General features: G+C 40.0%; 1 protein-coding gene across 1 annotated transcript in view; it reads right to left on the bottom strand.

Moving 5' to 3' along the window:
* Window positions 1–6,921: 6,921 nt before the first annotated feature.
* Window positions 6,922–19,244, bottom strand: part of LOC102480169 (importin subunit alpha-1-like) — a 15,401-nt gene continuing 3,078 nt past the window's right edge. The window contains 3 exon segments of the mRNA XM_027769637.1: window positions 6,922–7,011; window positions 16,021–16,188; window positions 16,904–17,020. Coding sequence (XP_027625438.1) covers window positions 6,922–7,011; window positions 16,021–16,188; window positions 16,904–17,020 — 375 coding nt within the window.

Below are 19,244 nucleotides of genomic sequence, written 5' to 3' on the forward strand. Positions count from 1 at the left end.
TCTCTCTCTCTCTCGTCAAATTAAAATAAATGAATGAATAAATAAAATAAAATAAAATATTTTTTTTTAAAAAAGGGAGGTGGGTGTTGAGGAAACTGTACAGGGAGAGCAGTCAGTGGGTTCCAGGGCTCTCCCGATCCACCAAGCCGTATCATTTCGCTACCTGGTTCCTCAAAGACCTTCATCTAGTGACAGTTCACTATATGACACCCGCAAAGGCTAGGGCAGTACTTTCTCAGGGAAGTTGTAAGGATTAATAGAGTAGAAAAGGACTGTTTGATCAAAAGCACCTGCAGTTATCTGAACTGAGGTTGGCTCTGACCATGAAAGTGGAGTAACCTGAAAAGATTAAGGAGCTGGGCTTAGGAGTGGACTATCAGCTGTGTGACAGGATCTAAGAAACACTGGAAATTGTTCAGAATACGCACTTGTTGGCCTGATGTTGAGACTAGAATTTCACCATGAAAAATGTATTGCACTGGGTTAAGGAAAAGAGGATTGATGTAGCTGCCAACTAATAGAAAATGGAGAGAGAATAAAAGACCATTTTTTTAATCAATTTTTTCCTAGATTGTACAAACCTTAAGGGAAGAATCAGCCTGTGTCTCACTTCTGAACCCCCACTGCACCTAGAATGGTGCCTTATACAAAAGTGAGTCCTCAGTCCTGGCCACTGTGGCACAGCAGTGACACATATGTCCTGTAAGGCTACAAGCCATGTGGCAACTGTGAGTTCACATACCTGGTAGGCCCAAAGACATGGTGGGCCCACATGCAGGTGCCCAAGATCCTGAGAAGGATCCCCTAAGGAAAGGGGATCACATGATGAGATCCTGTCAAGGGTTCTCTCTCACCCTCTTTTCGCTCTCATGCATGCATATGCACACAAACACAGATGTACGCACGCAACACACGCTCTATCATGAAGGAAAAAGGTGGGGACTCAGTATACCCTGAGCAACTGAATATTACCCAGAGAGTTTGGACTCCCTTTACATCCGCCTACCAAGTGCTGAGTAGAACCTATTACCTTTATTGTTATTTATGTCACCAAATATATTGTCCATTTCATTTCATTGCCTGAGCCAAACTGAACGTGGATGCCACACAGTGTTAAGCGTTAAAACAACACCCCAATAATCATAGGCGTGTGTCCAGTTCTTCCTAGCCTTCTCCCCACTTTGTGACTACTTTAAATAATAGGATAAAAGGTATTTTCTATTTGGTGTAGCTATAACTGGAAATTATTCTGGGCCAGAGTAAAAGCACAACTGACATGCCATTCACATTGCAAATAAATGTACTCTTTAGCATTCCAACCATGGATTCATTTACTGGGTTTTCTGACATTTTTTCACATTAAATAGCTAAATTTTCTGCTTTCTTCAGTTCTTTTCTTTCTGATTCTGTTAGCAGTGTTGGAGGTGTTTCCATTTTAAAACTGCATCTCTTCACTAGAGGGATTGACTAGAAAAATGAGCAAGTTAACAGGGTCAAAAAGAGGTCTTGCCCTGCAGGCACAAATTGCCAAAGTGTCCACCTGACAGAGGGACAGGGGCAGAAGGTGAAAGCTTTCAGGCCATAGCCCTAGGGAAGGCAAAGCCTGGTTCTTTGTACTTCATACAGACCTAACCTGTGTGCCCTTCTCTAAATGCTGATGTATCTGTTTCCTAAACTAGCTGTGACACATCTGGCTGCAAGAAACAATAGAATCCCCATCAAACTAGCTCAGAAAAGAGTCTCTGTTCAAAAGATAAACCTCTTGTAAAATCCATGGTAATGCAGGGGGAAATTAAAACAGGACTCACAGGACAAAGTAGGGCTTGTCTGGGACTCTGCAGCTTAAATCCCCAGACCTTCACACCAGCTTCACAGTTAAAGTGCCAGGTTCTTCATTTCCTATCTCTGTGACTTAGTCCCTTGCTACTCAGAATGTGTCCCTGGGACTAGCAGCTTTCGCATCACCTGGGAACGTGCTAGAAATGCAGACTCTCGGGCCCCACCCCATCCTCCTGAAACAGGCTCTTTATTTTAGTAAATTCCCCAGATTAGTAGAGGGGTAGAGAGAGAAAGACAGAGGGGAGTCGGGGGAGAGTTCTTTATTTTAGTAAATTCCCCAGATCAGTAGAGGGGTAGAGAGAAAGACAGAGGGGAGTCGGGGGAGAGAACAAAACATACTAGACCAGGTACTTGGCAGTGGACTTGGCCACCACTGAGACAAGATGCCACTCCTGGTTAAATTCTAGTGAAGTGAATAAATCAAAGGTCATGGGCATGAAAAAAATGGAAGCCACACTGACTTCACTGCAAGTTTGCGATGTGCTTCTGGCTCAATGAACCTGTGTGCATTTTGAGTATTTAGCCACCAATGAGCCTACATAGTGGACTGGTTCCTACTAGCTTTATGCGTGTCTCCTAAAGCTGGGCATGCTCGTTTCCTGGGTGACAGGAAATGTCAACTGTCATTAGCAGAGTGAATATTCGGCTCTTTACAAGTACTATTGTCACACCACAGAAAGGAATGCAATGCACGTATAAAACAAAAGAGAAAAGGAAGCTCTTCTGAATTCTTATTAGTTCAGTGATGTAGTAAGGAGCTCTCCTAACCTCCTTTTCTCTCTAGAATCTGAATTCCTCCAGAGTGGCATCTTCACTGATGCCTTAATCCCAGGTGGTGATTCCGTGCCTGAAGGAACAGATCAGAGAGCTTGTGAGTCATTTTTTCCTCAAGGTTTAAACCTAACTTGAGAAGGCAAGTCTATGAGTAGTTAATAGTTTCTTTTTTTTTAATAATTGCATGTATCTGGCATTATTCTGATTAAATTTCCAAGCCAATCAAAATGAGACCAAAAAAAATTAGCAAGCATTGTTTCCTGCCTTGAGGAACAGAGAACTGGCTGGGGAAGCCACGAGCAAGCTTCTGAGTCAAGAAACATACCAAAAAGAGAGGAAGGCTCTAGGTAAAGGGTAAAAAGCAAGGTAAGCATGTCTCTCTCCCTCCCTCCTCTCATACAAGCACCAATATTTCTGTGCTCCAGTTTTCAGCACACAGAAATTTCTGGTTCTTATCTACTAGCAGCCAGAAACACAGAAACCCCTCCAGTATCACAGATTCATGACTTCTACTATAGTGCATTTACTGTGTCCTGCCAATCAACACACATTCCCTGGGCCCTGCTGCCTGGGGCCACACCCCTCCCCCTGCTCCCCCTAGCCTTGCCCTGTGTTCCCCCTGGCTCCTGCCCTGAGTAGGCCCTCCTTGTTAGAAGTGTCAGCCACTCTCCTTTGTTAAGGATATTCAGATGCTACCTCCTCGTAAAGAGAGATTAGGACCTAAGGAAGGCTATCTCCTAGATGTCATTTTGCACATTTATAAATAAAAGAAACAGAAGGGAGGAAAACTTGAAAGAAAGATGTTTTTTAAAACAACTGTCCAGAACAGCATCTTCAGAGAGATGCTTTTTAAACCAGGTGATGCCAAAGAGTGTTTCCAGCAAATGCACCTCTTTAGGTAGGCACTTAACCCAACTGGGCCAATCCTAAAGTCTCATTCTTTGGTTTGCAATTGGCCCAGGAATAGACTTAGGACCTAAGACCAATCAATCCAAGTTGTATCCTGCTTGTTTTCCATACATGAGCTAGAGAGAGAAGCCTTTTCCTCTCCGATCTTAAAGTGTAAATATGAAGCTGGAGCTACAGTAACCATGGTCCCAGCCACATAAGAAGCCAATCAGAGCAAATGAGATGAAGATGTAGGAAGCCAAGGCATGCAAAGAACAGGAATCCACACAATGTTCCAGGCCCTGGTTCCAGCTGTCCCTAATGCTGCCTCCACCCTTGCCCTTCCCATTACCTTAACCAGGTAAGCGTCTTTCCTACATTCCGTGGTTCAAGGTCACGTTCTCTCATTTGCCACCAAGTACTAGCTAACACTTCTTGTTCCCCTACTGCTGATACAGATGCCCTCAGCAAATCCCCCTACTTTGCTTCCTTAGAGGCAAGCAAAGTTAATAGAGTATAAATATCCATGCCGTGATGCAATCAGGAGATGTAGAGGGATAAAGAAGGAAAAAAAAAATTAAAGACAACTGTCAAGCTTCTTATGTCAAAAACAAATTGACATTTTTACACATATCTTTATTACTGGTGGAACACAGTATTCCTAGATTCTTCTATTTACATGGATTGTACATGCCACACTCACACCTGTGTGTGCAACAGCCAGGGATAGATGAAGAAAAGTGGACAGGTTCAAGAGATAGAAAGTAAAATTGGGACCAGCAGATGGTGTAGTAGGTAAGGCGCTAGACTTCCATGTGGCTGACCACAGTTTAAGTCCCAGATCCCGGGGCTTGAAACTCACACCGGGCGTGTGTGTGTGTCCAAAATTCCAAGAGGAGAATGGAGGAGAAGGAATTATGACGTGCCCATCCCCCCCAAAGGGGGGATTCCTCACTGCACTCCCACATGGCCAACTGCAGTTCAAGTCTCTCTGTCTCTCAGGCAAGCGCACATGCCCTATAGCTAAAGTCTGTCAAAAAAAAAAGAAAGAAAGAAAGAAAACATAGTAAAATCAATAGGATTTAGTGATAAATACTGTCACCTATCAAAAAAATGTAAATTTCTAAAAAGTTTCCATTCTTATTATCAAAAAGGCAGTTTCTAAAATATGAGTTATAGGGATCAGGTGATAGCACAACTGAAAAAAAGCCTGGGTTCATGTCCTGGGCCAGCTGAGAATGGGGGTGGGTCACAGGATGAAGATCCTGTTTGAGGTGTCTTTCTCTTGTCTCTGTCTCTTTCTCTCATGGAAGAAATAAACAGACTTTAAAATGTGTATAAATTGTGGGGACCAGCAGTTAGTGAAATGGCTTTGTCACTGGACTCCCATGTCATCGACCACAGTTCGAGTCCCAGACCTGGTGGCTTAAACTCATGCCAGGCACGTGTGCGTGGGTGCCCAAGATCCTGAAAGGAGAATGGAGGAGAAGGGATGGCGGCGTGGCCATCGCCCCTGGAGGGGATTTCTCGCTTTCTGTCTCTCTGTCTCTCTCTGTCTCTCTGGAGAGTGCACACGCCCTATAGCAAAAACCTCTCCAAAAAAAAACAATGTGTATAAATTGTGATGAAAGGATGATTCTTTAAATCATAATAACCAAATAATACATGTATGACGCGATATCTTCAAAAAGTTTATGAAAAACGCTTAGGAAAAACTATGTGTAGATTTTAAATTTTCTGCACCAAAATAAACGTGTGCTTTAACCTCATTTTTCAATGAACACTTTTTTTTTTTTTTTGCGGGGGGGGTGGGAAGGTTTTTGCTATAGGGCGTGTGTGCTCGCCAGAAAGACAGAGACAGAGAGACAGAAAACAAGAAATCACCCCCGGGAGAATGGCCACACTGCAGTCTCTTCTCCTCCATTCTCCTCTGAGGATCTTGGGTACACCCACACACGCACCCGGCATGAGTTTAAGCCACTGGGTCTGGGACTCGAACTGCGGTTGACTACATGAGAGTCCAGCGACATAGCCATTACGCTGTTTGTCCCGTAAAGAACACTTTTTGATTGCCAGAGAGTGTGTGCTCATACCAGAGACAAACTGAGAGAGGAAAAAGGAGAAAGCACCCTTCAATGGGAGGTGGTCACATGATAAAACACCTTGCTCTCCTTATCACTATCATCTCAGGACTTGGGGAACATGCACACACGCACTGTGTTTTTCAAGTTGCCAGGGCCAGGATTCAAACCATAGTCAACCAGGCAGGATCCAGCTACTTTAACCACTAGGCTATGGGGCCCACTCATTTTTATAAACTTTTGAAGTACTCTCATATCTCTACATAGTAGGAATAAGGAGAAGCAAACAGCTCTTTTCTTTATTCTCAGGTACAATTTCACAGAAATCACATCAGTCAGTGGCCAATAGAAATAACTTTAAGGAAAGTAAGCTATTAATTATAATGGAGATTTGATCTTTCAAAAATTATTAATACTGGGGCCAGCAGAAGGTGTGATGGCTAAGGCACTGAACTCCCACATGGCTGACAATGGTTCGAGTCCCATACCTGGCAGCGTGCTTTCTCACTTTCTTTCTATCTCTCTCTCCCACCCCACTCCCATCTCTGGCTAGTGAGTGCATGTGCTCTGTAGCTAATTTTTTAAAATAATAATAATAATGATAAAACTAAATAAATATTTTTTAATTATTAACATTATGGGACCAGCAGATGCATAATGGTTCCATTGCTGGACTCTCACATGATCGACTGTGATTTAAGTCCCAGATCCAGAGGCTTGAAACTCACACTAGGCATGTGTGCATGTGTGCCCAAAATCCCATGGGGAGATTGGAAAAGAAGGGATTGTGACACGACCGTTCCCTCTGGGAGGTGATTTCTCACTGTCTCTCTCTCTCTGTCTTTTTCTGCCTCTCTGGCAAGTGCACACACCCTATTGCAAAAATACCTCTAAAAATTTGATTAACATTATAATCTCATATTACTTATCATAGGACTATCATATGATCCTCAGACCTATACCTAATTGACAGTTGAAACAGTTTTAAATTTCTGTATCTCCCTTCTTCCTCCGTAGTTGAAGTTTAAGTCATTGCCACGAGTATGGATTATCATCAGTGAGTTTGCCCAAAGCAAAAAGTACAATTAGAGAGCTAGTGTAAGAGCCATGGTAGAACATAGAACCCACAACACCATCTAGGACTAAAATCTCCAACAGTGGCTCAAGAGTCTGCTTTGTAGCATAAAGAGGGCAAACTGAAGGTGTGAGGTCTCTAATGGCACAGATCCTTAAACAGCCAAACTAGTGACAATAGTCTAAAATTAAAGAATGAAAGAACCACTGAGCATCAGGTTCTTGGCTATTTATCACCAGCTTGGCATCGTGTAGATAAAGCATCTTAGCAGCACGTGAAGCGTTCACATACCGTCAAGATGTTCATGCTTCGTTCTGGGATTGTATGAGAGGACCTGAAGTACTTCTCTGCCCACTGAAATAGGAGGATATGAGTCACCAAATCTGACTCCAGCTAATTCAGTAGGATTACAGTCCAGGCTTTCCAGGGACTACCCAGGAACTTCAAACATTTTTCCCATTGTCACATCATGTATCTCAATTCGGAGTTCACAAAATAGAGATGCTATTGTTACACTTTTGTGATCTGAGCTCCCTGGCCTACCAGCTTGCATGCAAAACAAAGGCCACAAACATAATATAGAATTTCTTTGGCTCATACCTACTCACAACTTTGGAGATTCTAGCTCCAACTCAAAAATCACCCCCAAATTATTCTTGAGAGTACCAGAGGGTCTATCACATGGACTATTTTTTAAAAAGCCTCCTAACTAGATTCTCTATACTCTTTCTAGCTCCCCATATAGCTTTCAAAGAAATCTTTTCAAAGTACAACTCTGATGTCACCCCTCTCTTTAATTGTTCAGCAGCTTTAATCATTGTGTGGATGGTCTCATGATCTGGGTCAGACTTAAGCTGGACTATATCAGGGTATCAAGACCTTATTGGGGGTGCTCTATCTCTCTCCTTTCTCTCTCCCCCCCCCTCTCTCTCTCTCTCTCTCTCTCTCGCCCACCCCCCTTTCTGGTAAAAGTAAAATAAATAAAGTTAAGTAAAATAATTTTTTTAGAGGTTTTTGCTATAGGGCGTGTGCACTCGCCAGAAAGACAGAGACAGACTGAAAGCAAGAAATCACCCCCCAAGGGGGATGGCCACACTGCAATCCCTTCTCCTCCAATCTCCTCTCGGGATCTTGGGCACACATGCACACGTGCCCGGCGTGAGTTTAAGCCACCGGGTCCGGGACTTGAACAGCGGTTGACTACATGGGAGTTCAGTGACATAGCCATTACGCTAACTGCTGGTCCCAAATAATTATTTTTTAAAGAAAGAATTAAGGACTATAGAATACAAAAATAAAATTGCCTTAATGACTACATCCTATGAGTCTGCTAGCTAAATATGTGTGCGATCTTCAAAAAGTTCAAAATGAGTCTTCTGAAAAAACTATACATGGATTTTGGAAGACATTTTGTACCAAAATAAATTCATATTCTAATTCTATTTTTTGCAAACTTTTAAAAGTCCTCTTATAGAGGTTATAGCAATTAAAACAAGAAGTGACAATGGCCCAGATTAAGATGGGGGAAGTGAATGTAGAAGCTGCATTTGAAAGAAATTTCTTACTATAAGAAATGCAGCTGATTGGATATAGGATGTGAGGGAAGGAGGCGTCAAGATTGACACTTTGATGTTCAGATTAAGGTAGACAATCAAGAAGAGGGCAGAAAATAAATTCTATTTGGATGCATGATGTTCAGGTTCCTATGAGATGTTCAGACAAAGATGTCCAGAAGGCAGCCTTGACCATAGGCAAGAGGTCAGTGCTGAACTTCTGCTTAGGAGTTCGTCCAAACTGAAGCAGGTGCATGCATGACTTCAGTCAAGGCATGTGAGAAGAGCAGTGAGAATAGAAGATGAGGACAGGCTACTTGAAGTTGTTGAAAGGAACCAGTAAGGGAAGCTCTGGAGGAGATGGGGCAGTTGGTGGTGCAGATGGTGGCACAGCAGTGGAGGCTGACTCACATTAGAAAGTTCCCGGTTCGCATCAGGAGACCTTCCTGAGTACTCCACACTTGCCTGTGCCCGTGATCCAGGCTGGCTGAGGCTTGAAGTAGATAGATCATGGCATCAAGAACCTAGCGAGAGTGCTATCTCTCTGTGTCTCTGTCTCCCTGTCTCTCAGTCATAAAATAAACTTTATAAACACAAAATGAAGTACTTGGCATTAATCCCACACTCCATGCTGTCTCCTAGGCAAATTCCATTCCTTATTAACATTTCTTCTTTCCTCAGATTTTTTTTTTATTATTATTTCAGCTTTATTGTGCTGGTACAAATGCCAAGCATTTCCCCTAATAAATGGTCTTTTTCAACTGTTATATCACCCAAATGAATCTAAGTGTTTATAATTAGCAAGGTTTACATAACAGGTATAATTTCTTGATAATAAAGTTGGACCATTATCGATTGTTCTTAATGGAGCATTTTGTTCTTGAAATAAACAGCAGGCATTAACCAAAGATATCTGGATAGCAATAATATTCAACTCTGCTCATAACCTGTTTGCTACTCTCTTGAAACTAATCAAAACTCTAGCACAAAATAAAAACATTAGGAGATTAATAAAAGTCATTTTATCAGACAAGGCTCATTCTTCTTTAGTGTTATATTTACCACACAAGGGAAAATTACTTTATTACATGGATAGCAACACATTTATGACAAGGCACTTGAAAAATAAGTCTGATGCTCATTTTTAAATTCCATTTCTTAGTACTCAGAAGCCACACAGTCATCAGAAATACCTTTTCATTAAATTATCAAAGTTGTGGTCCCTTTATTCAAATAGTAAGTATATCTATGCAGGAAATCCAAATATCTTAAAAGGGATTAAAATTAAATTGCATATATCATACCAAAAATACTTTTTAAAAAGAACAGGAACAGCAGAGGGCTTAATGTTTACATCACTGGGCTCCCACGTAGTCTACCACAGTTCAAGTCCTGGATCCAGAGGCTTAAAATTCATACAGGGTGAGTATGCATGCATGCCCAAAATCCCAAGAGGAGAATGGAGGAGAAGGGATTGTAGCATGACCATACCTCCAGGGGCGGTGGGGAGAGGGAGTGATGATTTCTCCCTTTCTGTCTCTCTGTCTCTCCAGTGCATGCACCGTATAGCAAAAATCTCTCTCAAAAAAAAAAAGTACTTCTCTCACATTATAAGAACTGTGAAGGTATGGCATATTAGCGTATTGGCGTCACAACACCGTCAGTCATGTAATTTCTTTGTCTTGACCATCATTCTTGTCTCAGCTTTTCACTCTTGGGCATGTCACCTCTTGATCACAAAGTAGGCTGCCATAGACCTCAGCAGCATGTCTTTACACAACAACTGGTCAAAAAGATATGAGCTTGGGAACCAGCAGTTAGCATAATGGCTATGTCGCTGGACTCCCACGTAGTCGACTGCAGTTTGCGTCCTGGACCCGGTAGCTTGAATCTCACGCCGGGTGCGTGTGCATGTGTGCCCAAGATCCTGAGAGGAGAATGGAGGAGAAGGGATTGCGGCATGACCATCCCCCCTGGGGGGTGATTTCTCGCTTTCTGTCTCTATAGCTCTCTCTGTCTGTCTGGCGAGTACACGCGCCCTATAGCGAAAATCTCTCAAAAAAAAAAAAAAAAAGATAAGAGTTTTTCCTACCCACACCTGCAGATCCCTTCTAATACAGTTTTTAGTAGAACGAGATAACATGGTCATTCAGCTCTGGGGAATTCTAAGGAAGGAAGACTGTCAAAGGAATAATATTAAAACTAATGACTTAAAACAATCATAGAGTTAGCCCCATAGCTGAATATAAGGCCACACTGCCTCCCATCCCTAATAAAACAGGATTGTGCTTGCAAAAATGGAGAACAGCTGTCGGAGAAAGGGGCAACCAACAGTGCCTGCCACAGGTTCCAATTCGACAGTATTTCCTTCTACACACGGAAATGTTATTCCGTCTTCTTTGCCTTCTACAAGCCAGACATTAGTCCATGGGGGACTGGCCAGATAAAAGACTAAGTGGTTGGCATCTGTCCCCTATATTACTGTCTCCTATCTCACCCACAAACACACTGGCTGTGACTCTGGTTTTGGTAATGGATCAAGTTTGTCAGCACCTCATTTTTATAATAGAGAGCACATGCATGAAAAAGAGAAAGCAAAAGAAGTACCCTCAACAAGGTCTCATCCCTTTGCGAACCTCTTTTCCCAGCCCTTCAGCTCACCGTGATCTTGTGTCTTCGGGCCAACCCTGGAAACCAAATCTGTGCTGAACCATGTGGCCTCCAGCTCTGCAGTTCAGTACGCTACAGACTACACCACCAGGCTGGGCCGGCTTCTCTCTCAATACAAGCGCTCACCTTGTAGTAATCGCAAAAGCTTCTTTGCAGCAGTGGCCCATAGGGTTTAGGAGATGAGCTCATGCATGCGGCAATCCCATAATAGTCATTCTTTGATCTCAAGCCACAATTTGCCAGCCCTGTCCCACCACTTTGTATTTTGCCTTGACAGAGTTGGTCTAACCAGACTTCAAATCAACAAGCATATTATTTTTGATACATATATATTACCACTGGTTAGAATGCATTAGAAAAAAGTCATATCCTAAAATGTGTGTATATCTTTATACATTCTAAAAAGAAAATATTACCAGTGTTCAAATCACATTAACAGTAAACACTAATAATGACATTAGACCATTTATTCAATATTAACTGTATTTAAATGTGAGAAAAATGAAAGATGTCCTTAGAAAACACACTACTTGTCGGAAATGGTACACGTTAATAATTCTAAGAGAGAAATTCTAATTCTTCCACAACTTCAAAGAGTAATACCTCCCAGGGGAAACTAAATCATAGAAAAGGAAATGCAGCAGAGTTAAATGTGTTTCTCAGGCTCTTATTCTTTTCCTACTACCTATTTAGATAAATTTCCAAAATGATGGGCTGTGATTGATAAAAAGAAAAAAAAATCCAAAACAATCTGAGATGAGACTTTCTGATTGTCCATATTCCACACTTAAGGCAATTCAGAGGCCTTTGTGATAAAAGAGGCTATAGCTAATATTAAGTTTCTGATAGAGAAAGATGGAAATCATTCAAACAGTACTTATCAAGGTGGTAACAGGTAAGATGTCCTCAGGGCTTCAGTTTAAGTTGGTGATTTCTAATCTACATAAATTTTCCTGGAACTGACTGTAAACTAGTTAAATGGTTGGCTGGTGACAAAAAGATGAGAAAAATAATGAATGCATATAAAGCGGCACAAAAGATTTGGAGGGATTTGTATCTGCTCTGTAATTATGTTGGCGCATGGGAAATTAAAATCCTTGTTTGCCTCTTCTTTGCCTTCTTCCCTCCCCCCCAGGCTTCTCCATCTTGTCCCCAATAAAAGAGTTCTTAGAGAAAATGGGAATGGTATTATGAGGTCAAAGAAAACAAAGAGAAAAGAAGATGAAAAGGGGAAATGAAAAGAGCACCCCAGTGAGGTTCTTCTCTGCTCTCTAGTGAGACAAATGGCTCTGGTTACTGTAACTTAAATGTCTGGTCAGTTCAAAGAAGAGAAGAGTTCAGGTGAAATGTTTTACCTCCTACTTCTATCATCTCAGCTTCCACCTGGACTGTGATTATCTGTTGGTCCTCTAGACCATGGGTGAGCATCCACCTGTCTTCGCACCAGTTCAAGAATGGTTTTTTACATGTTTTTTTTTTTAACAATTGCATTTTTAAATGTTACATAAATATTACATAAGTCTCTCAATTTTGCCTCACAAAATCTAAAATGTTTACTATTTGACTGTTTAAGAATAGCACAAGTAATGGCTACTGATCTGCAGTGCTGGAGGCCACACAGTGGACCTTGGATTTCGCTCCTGGGTCAGTCTGAAGTACATGAGGTGTGCATAGCCAAGACCATGACTGCATGTCTGGGTGAAAGGATTGGGAAAGGGCATCGGGGCATGACAAGACTCTGCTGAGTGTGCCTGACTATCTCCCTCTCTCTCATCAATCAAATAAACTATTTTTAAAAAAAGAAAGAAAGAAAAGAAAGTTTTCCAACTTCTGCTCTGAATGGGACCTGTGGCACTGCTCATTTATATTTTTGTCCTTGGCTGCAGCAACGCCTGGTGTTTGAATGGATAAAAAAAGGTTCTAAAATTATCCTAGAACAGGAAGATAATATTTTTCTCCTTTGCAACTGTAGAAACCAAGACCTGATGCTAATCGACTAACTCCAAGTCCAACAGCTTTTTGGTGGCAGAGCTAAAGCTATTATAGTATCCCCTCACAACATACCACCTTGATCTGGAGCTGCCAACATAAAGCATTATAACACCTTTCAAGGTCTTTCGATCAAAATGATCAACCTCAGTGTATTGGTAAGAAATGAAGACACAGCTATGAAGAGCTTACCTTGACAAAGAAATACAAATGTGGGGCCCAGCAGATGGTGTGTTGGTTAAGACGCTAGACTCCCACATAGCCAATTACAGTTTGAGTCCCAGACCTAATGGTTTGCCTTCTCACTTTTCCTGTGTGTATGTGTGTGTGTATCTAGTGAGCACTCATGCCCTATAGCAAAACTTAAAATAACAATAAATAATTTTTAAAAGAAGACAAATGTCAGCACCAGCAGGTGGTGTAGTGGTTATGGTGCTGGACTTTCACATGGCCGACCATGGTTTGAATCCTGGACCTGCAGATTTGCTTTCACTTTCCCTTTCTCTCTTTCTCTCTGGTCAAATTTTAAAAATAATAATAATGATAACAACTAAAATTAAATAAATAAATCTTTGAAAGACAAATGTGTTTAGTAAGAAGTTTAAAATACAACCAATCTTATTTCTAAAGAGAGATACAGTTTGAAACTCAATAGTTGGGTAAGTGACAAATCTGATACTGTCCTAAACAACTAATCTGTGACTATGCAGATCTGTTTGGGGAGACACTGAAACATGACTATGTTTACTGTGAAATTCAAAACTGATTTGTAATGTGCTTACTGGGCAAACTGAGAGATAAAACACATTGACGAAATAAAAATAAATTTTGTTCATGATAGATGCTCAGAATAACATCAGAGAGAAAATAATTTGCTTGGTAGATTTTATGCCCATTTTTAATGTCTCTAGTGATAAGAGGTTCCAACTCTTCCTCTGGGAAGTGACTCCCTAAACTAATACTTCTTGTTGTCATTTATGTTTTCTAGGGCAATAACTCAAAGTCTTAACGGGTTTATTCAATACGTAAAACAGATGCTGAATTGAAAACTTCTAATCATTTTCTAACCTAAACCATATTACAATTTCTTACTATGTTTTTAAAAAGCTAGCAAATATTAAAAACCTTATATGTATATTTTAACAAATATTGATGCTTCCTCTGGAATTAGGGAGGAAAGACTCAATAAACTGAGTCTATCTGGGCATAATTAGTTTAATGCTATTGCATAGGTGAATTGTGGCTTTATGTTATCTAGATAGTGTTACAGAAAAACCCTTCTTTCCTCTCTCTGGAGTGCTCTTTTGAAAGTCTTACTGCTCTAGTTAGTTCAATGCTATTTATTTTTACTTGTGTTCATTATTTTAGTCCTCAGGAGTAATGTTCGATGTTTAGCAACAATAAATTTTATTTCCCACATGTCAGTGTGGTTACAAAACTGATACAAATACCTCTAAATCTTTTGTGCCATCTAGTATGCATTCATTATTTTCTTCATCTTTTTGTCACCATCCAACCATTTCACTAGTTTACAGTCAGTTCCAAAGTAATCTTTGTAGATTAGGAATCAAATGAGTAGTTCAAAACCCTCAAGGCATCTCACCTGGCCCTCTCTGCAATGGAGTCCTTTCACCATCAAATCAACCATGCATACTCTCTATTTAGAGCTACAGAGTTGGCTTTATTTAACCTTCAACTTTGGAACACACACTTTCTAATCATAATCAATCAACCAACAATTATTTATTTCTACTCCTGTAATGCTCTCCTAAGGAATTGCTCTAGGTAAAAAAAAAAAAAAAAAAAAAAAAAAAAAAAAAAAGAAACCAGAATAAATGACAACAGATGGCCAAAAAGCAATATTAAACAAGTGATTTTTCAGAGTTGACTTAAACTTGGCTAAGGATTGCATAAAGCCTTGTTTCAAAAGTGAGTGTCATCTGTAAACTGTCAGATAACAAAGAGATCCTTCACTAGAATGTCTCAGTTCTAATTTATAGAAGGATGGACCAAAGACAACCCATGTTAAAATACAATTTTACTCCTTATACTGTGTTGGACACTTGGTAAATATTGTTCCAACACAACAAAATCCTGTGCCTATTTAGGCTATATTAAACTTTCTCTATGATTAAGTGTATATTATCCATATGATTCAATTAGAACAGCCCAATATAAATTAAGTGCCACCGTTTGTTTTGGATCAAGAACTATAGAGCGTGTCATAATTAGCCCCAAAGAAGTGAGGATTATAGGCCCCTCAAACAAAAATATTAAAATCAAGGAGATCGTCAAATCCAGAAGAGAGATGGCATGGAGGGGAAGGGAGCCATATCTAGGCACCCTTTACTCTCTATCCCCCTCACCCATCACCAAGGCAGTGAGGCTTAAACTTGATTCTTTAGGATGTGGGCACCATTAAATAGTTTAGAGCAATGAGACTATAGAAGCCAGAATAACCAGCTTTTCTTACAAACAAGACTCAGGATACTATTTACAGAGCTCGCTGAACCTTTTTAGGCTCTATTGAAGTAATACAAAACAAACAAACCCTGCCTTCAGGAAAGATAGTATCTAAACCATGTTCAGCTGGTTTCTGTTTTTGTTTTATTTTGTTTTTGTTTTTTTTTAAATGGCCACAAATTTTTAAATTGTGTACCTGTCCTTTTAGAAGTTTGTTTTGTGGAAGATTGAGTCAGAATGAAAGATTTAGGGCTGCTCAACTCAAAAGAGCCAGACTATATAACCAAAACCTTCATTGTGTGGAAACAAAATTTCACCCAAACAGAATTATGCGTTAGGGCTGGCCCCATGGCCTAGTGGTTAAGGGGGTCCTATACGTGACGGTTCACACAGTTCAAATTCTGGCCCCAGAGGTCTGAAAAGTGTCACGGTTCAGAGTAACTCAGGAAGCATCATCTCAAGAGACAAAGAAAGTTTATTGAGAGAAAGATCATCCAGGGGTCTGAAGCCAGAGGTGCCTCAGCCCGCCTGCCAAGACAGAGGGAGTTTCTTTTACAGGGCCATCAAGCTACTTTGGAGACTGTAGGTGTGAGTGGTATCCAGGGAGTTAGGCACACTGGGATAAGCACAAATGAAACATCTGGTGGGTCTTTTTGATCCATTTCTAGGAAGTTAGACCTCCCAGTACGCGCATTAGGCCTTTATCTGCTATTTCCTGGGTCAGTGCGACCTTGCGGTAGCAGCACCTGAAGTGTGGTCTCTTGCCAAGACTAATAATGCAGAGGTCTGGCCTCGGTTCCTTGTCAGGACTAGAGCAATACCAGGTAGTGCTCAGAAGAGCTTTACTGAATGGGACCTTAGGAAAAGCACACCAGGTATGTGTGTATGGGTGCCCCAAGTTCTGACAGAATGAAAAAATGGAGAACAGGTTGTGGCATGATCACACTCAATTAAGAGGTGCTTTCTCCCTCTCCCTCTGTCTCTGTCTCTCTAGCCAGCACAGGCACCTTTAACATTTTTTCAGAAAAAGAATTATGGGGCCAGCAGGTGGAGCGGAGGGTAAGGTGCTAGACTCCCCCGCAGCTGCCTGTGGTTCCAGTCCTGGACCTGGCAACTTGCTTTCTCATTTTCCTTCTCTCTGTCTCTCTCTGGTGAGTGCCTTTATCCTATAACAAACTTTAAAATAATAACAAATGAAATAAATAAACAAATATTTTTTTGAAAAATAATTACAGCGTTAGATAAAACCTACAAACAATATAGTACATTTTAGTACCAAAGCAACTGGAGTACACTGGCATTGTATCACATTTGACAATATAGTCATTAGTTAATTTGTCATTTTTTAAATGTACCAGTATTTTACCATGTCTTCAGGTTAAAAAAAAAAGAAGAAAAAACGTATGGATCATGGTTTCTGCTATAGATTAGTAATTAAGCCAGCTCTACTGGGACTGATTTTCCATGCTTCTTCTCTTACTGTAAGGTTCTTTCAAGATTATTTTAAACATTTCAGTGATTCTAAATGAATAGCCCAGTCTTCATTAATAAATATATTACCATTCTCTCACCTGGCTCTCCTGCCTCTCCTTTAGGGATCGCTCAGGGGCAGCACCCGGAGGATGTGTGCACTCTTTCTTCAGGTTCCGTGCTTTGATGGTGACTAGGAAGCGGGCAAACTCCCACGGCTAGTTTGCATGTTAAAGGAACTCCTGGCAGGTATCTGCTTGAAGATCTCAGTGCTCCTCTCTTGTGTGAGCAAGGGCAAACTCTCTTTAGTGACATGAATTGACAATAAGAAGCATATTCAACACACTTTGTAACCCCCTTTTTTAAGTCAGAAAACCTGTATTAGAGAAAGTTGGATCTAATGGTTTCTACTGTGTCTCTCTGCCCTGCTTCCTCAGTTGCCAACAACATAAACCTTTTAACATGTCACTACTTCTTAATTCTAACAGACAGACATAGTTTTTCCAAGTCTGGTTTTTTAAACTATTTGTTAAATTCTTCTCAATTTTTTATTTCCCTTGCTTATCACTCACTTATTTTCTATACAGAACAAAAGTGCTTGAATCATGCATAAAGCCTTTTAAAAGACATTTTTCAGATAAAGCACTTTATATTATTAAGCATTGTAAAATTATTATTTTACATCACTTTTATTATGTAGCTCATTTTAAATGGGCCGGGATATTTTAATCATCCAAGAAAAGTCATAGTTTATAGCTTAAAATTGAAAATATATCTGCTTATTTTTTCCATAAAATATGCATGTGTGATTTTCAGCTCCATTTAACTAATGTATTTTGGAAATATGTTACAATAGTAAATGTAACAAATCTCAGTCAAGGAAAAAAAGTAATATAAAAAGTGTGATTAATAGCAATATTTTTTTTCATTTTACAGAAGTCCCTATCTTGAAATATGAATCATTTTACATAGATAACCTCTATTTCCATACCGTTTATCTAAACTGTAGTATATTACAACTCTGGGTGCAGAATTGCAAATTATGTCAAAGAAGCAAACTGTCAAAACAACATAAATTACCCATAATGCATTTGCAAAGAAAAAATTGCAACTGTTAAAGAATTAAAGAGCAATCCAAAAGTCAGATAATGCCCACCACATGGGTGTAAGTAGGGTCAGAAATGTAATATACTTACAATGATACTATTGGAAATTATTTCTTAATTGAACTAGGGATGTAAAAATGAAAGTTGTTAGATCATTTGGGCTGGTGATCTTTATAATCAACTCCTGGTAAGCATGTAAAATATACATGGTCCTAAATGTAAAACAGACATTTCCCTAACTGTGTCACTTTTCTCAGATGTGACTTCATGGACAAACTGAGTCGGTTTTCCTTTTAATGTGCATTAAAAGTTCAGATGAGGAGAAAAAAGGTTAGGATGAGAGCACATTTCTGTAAGGCAAAATTGGCTTGTGGTTTCCACTGTAAGGAAGAGAATTACTGGGCAGGATACAGGAAGTCTAACTTTATGGTTTGCATGGTTGAGTAGTAGCTAGACTTCTCAGCTCAGCCACACATGTTGTGAATAACAATACATTGAATTTACATAGCTATTTCCTCTGTGGAATTCCAAGAACTACATAATCTCATTTGGACTCATAACATCTTTTCTAGGAGCTACAAACTAGAAAATGTCTTCATTTTAAACAATGGAAAAGAGAAGGCATACAGAGATTTGAACACACCTTGCACCAAGTAGATTAGAAAGTAACAAAACTTCCAAAACTCCTTTTAGAGAGGCTCCTTCCTAATGGGAAACTTTTGCTGACTGTGTCCAGGCACCACTTTCCACAATGGCCGGCACCACACCAATGTTTTGGGTCTGTTTGTTTGTTTGTTTGTTTATTTGTTTGAGTTCCCAAAGCTACTTTATTTCACAAATTGGTGGTTTTGACTATTTCTGTATCATCAAATACCTTTGTTAATTTTCTTTTGAGAAAACACTTAGGTATATATCTTTCTTTTATTTTCATTAGTATTTATTTAATTTTATTTATTCTTTTTTTTTTTTTAATTTGACCAGAGACACACAGAGAGAGAGAGAGGGAAAGGAACAAAGGAAGCTGCCAGGTCCAGGACTCAAACCATGGTCAGCCATGTGGGAGTGTCCAGCACCCAACCACCATGCCACCTGCTGGTCCCAGTATACCTTTTTTATTTTTTTTTTTTTTTGAAGTAAAGAAAAGGGTGGAATTTAATTTTATTTACAGGACCTTGCAAGGTATGAAATTCCACATAGAAATAAGAAACCCGTTTGGAGGACAAGCTTCATACAGTATGTACAGTTTGGAACTGTTCAAGTATAGTTTCGTTGTAAAAAGTGCTACAATAACAACCACATTTAAAAAGAGTTCTTGGTAGAAAAACAGTAAGACAAA

The sequence above is a fragment of the Tupaia chinensis genome, unplaced genomic scaffold, assembly GCF_000334495.1.
Source record: "Tupaia chinensis unplaced genomic scaffold, TupChi_1.0 Scaffold150006_1, whole genome shotgun sequence".
Lineage (NCBI taxonomy): Eukaryota > Metazoa > Chordata > Mammalia > Scandentia > Tupaiidae > Tupaia > Tupaia belangeri.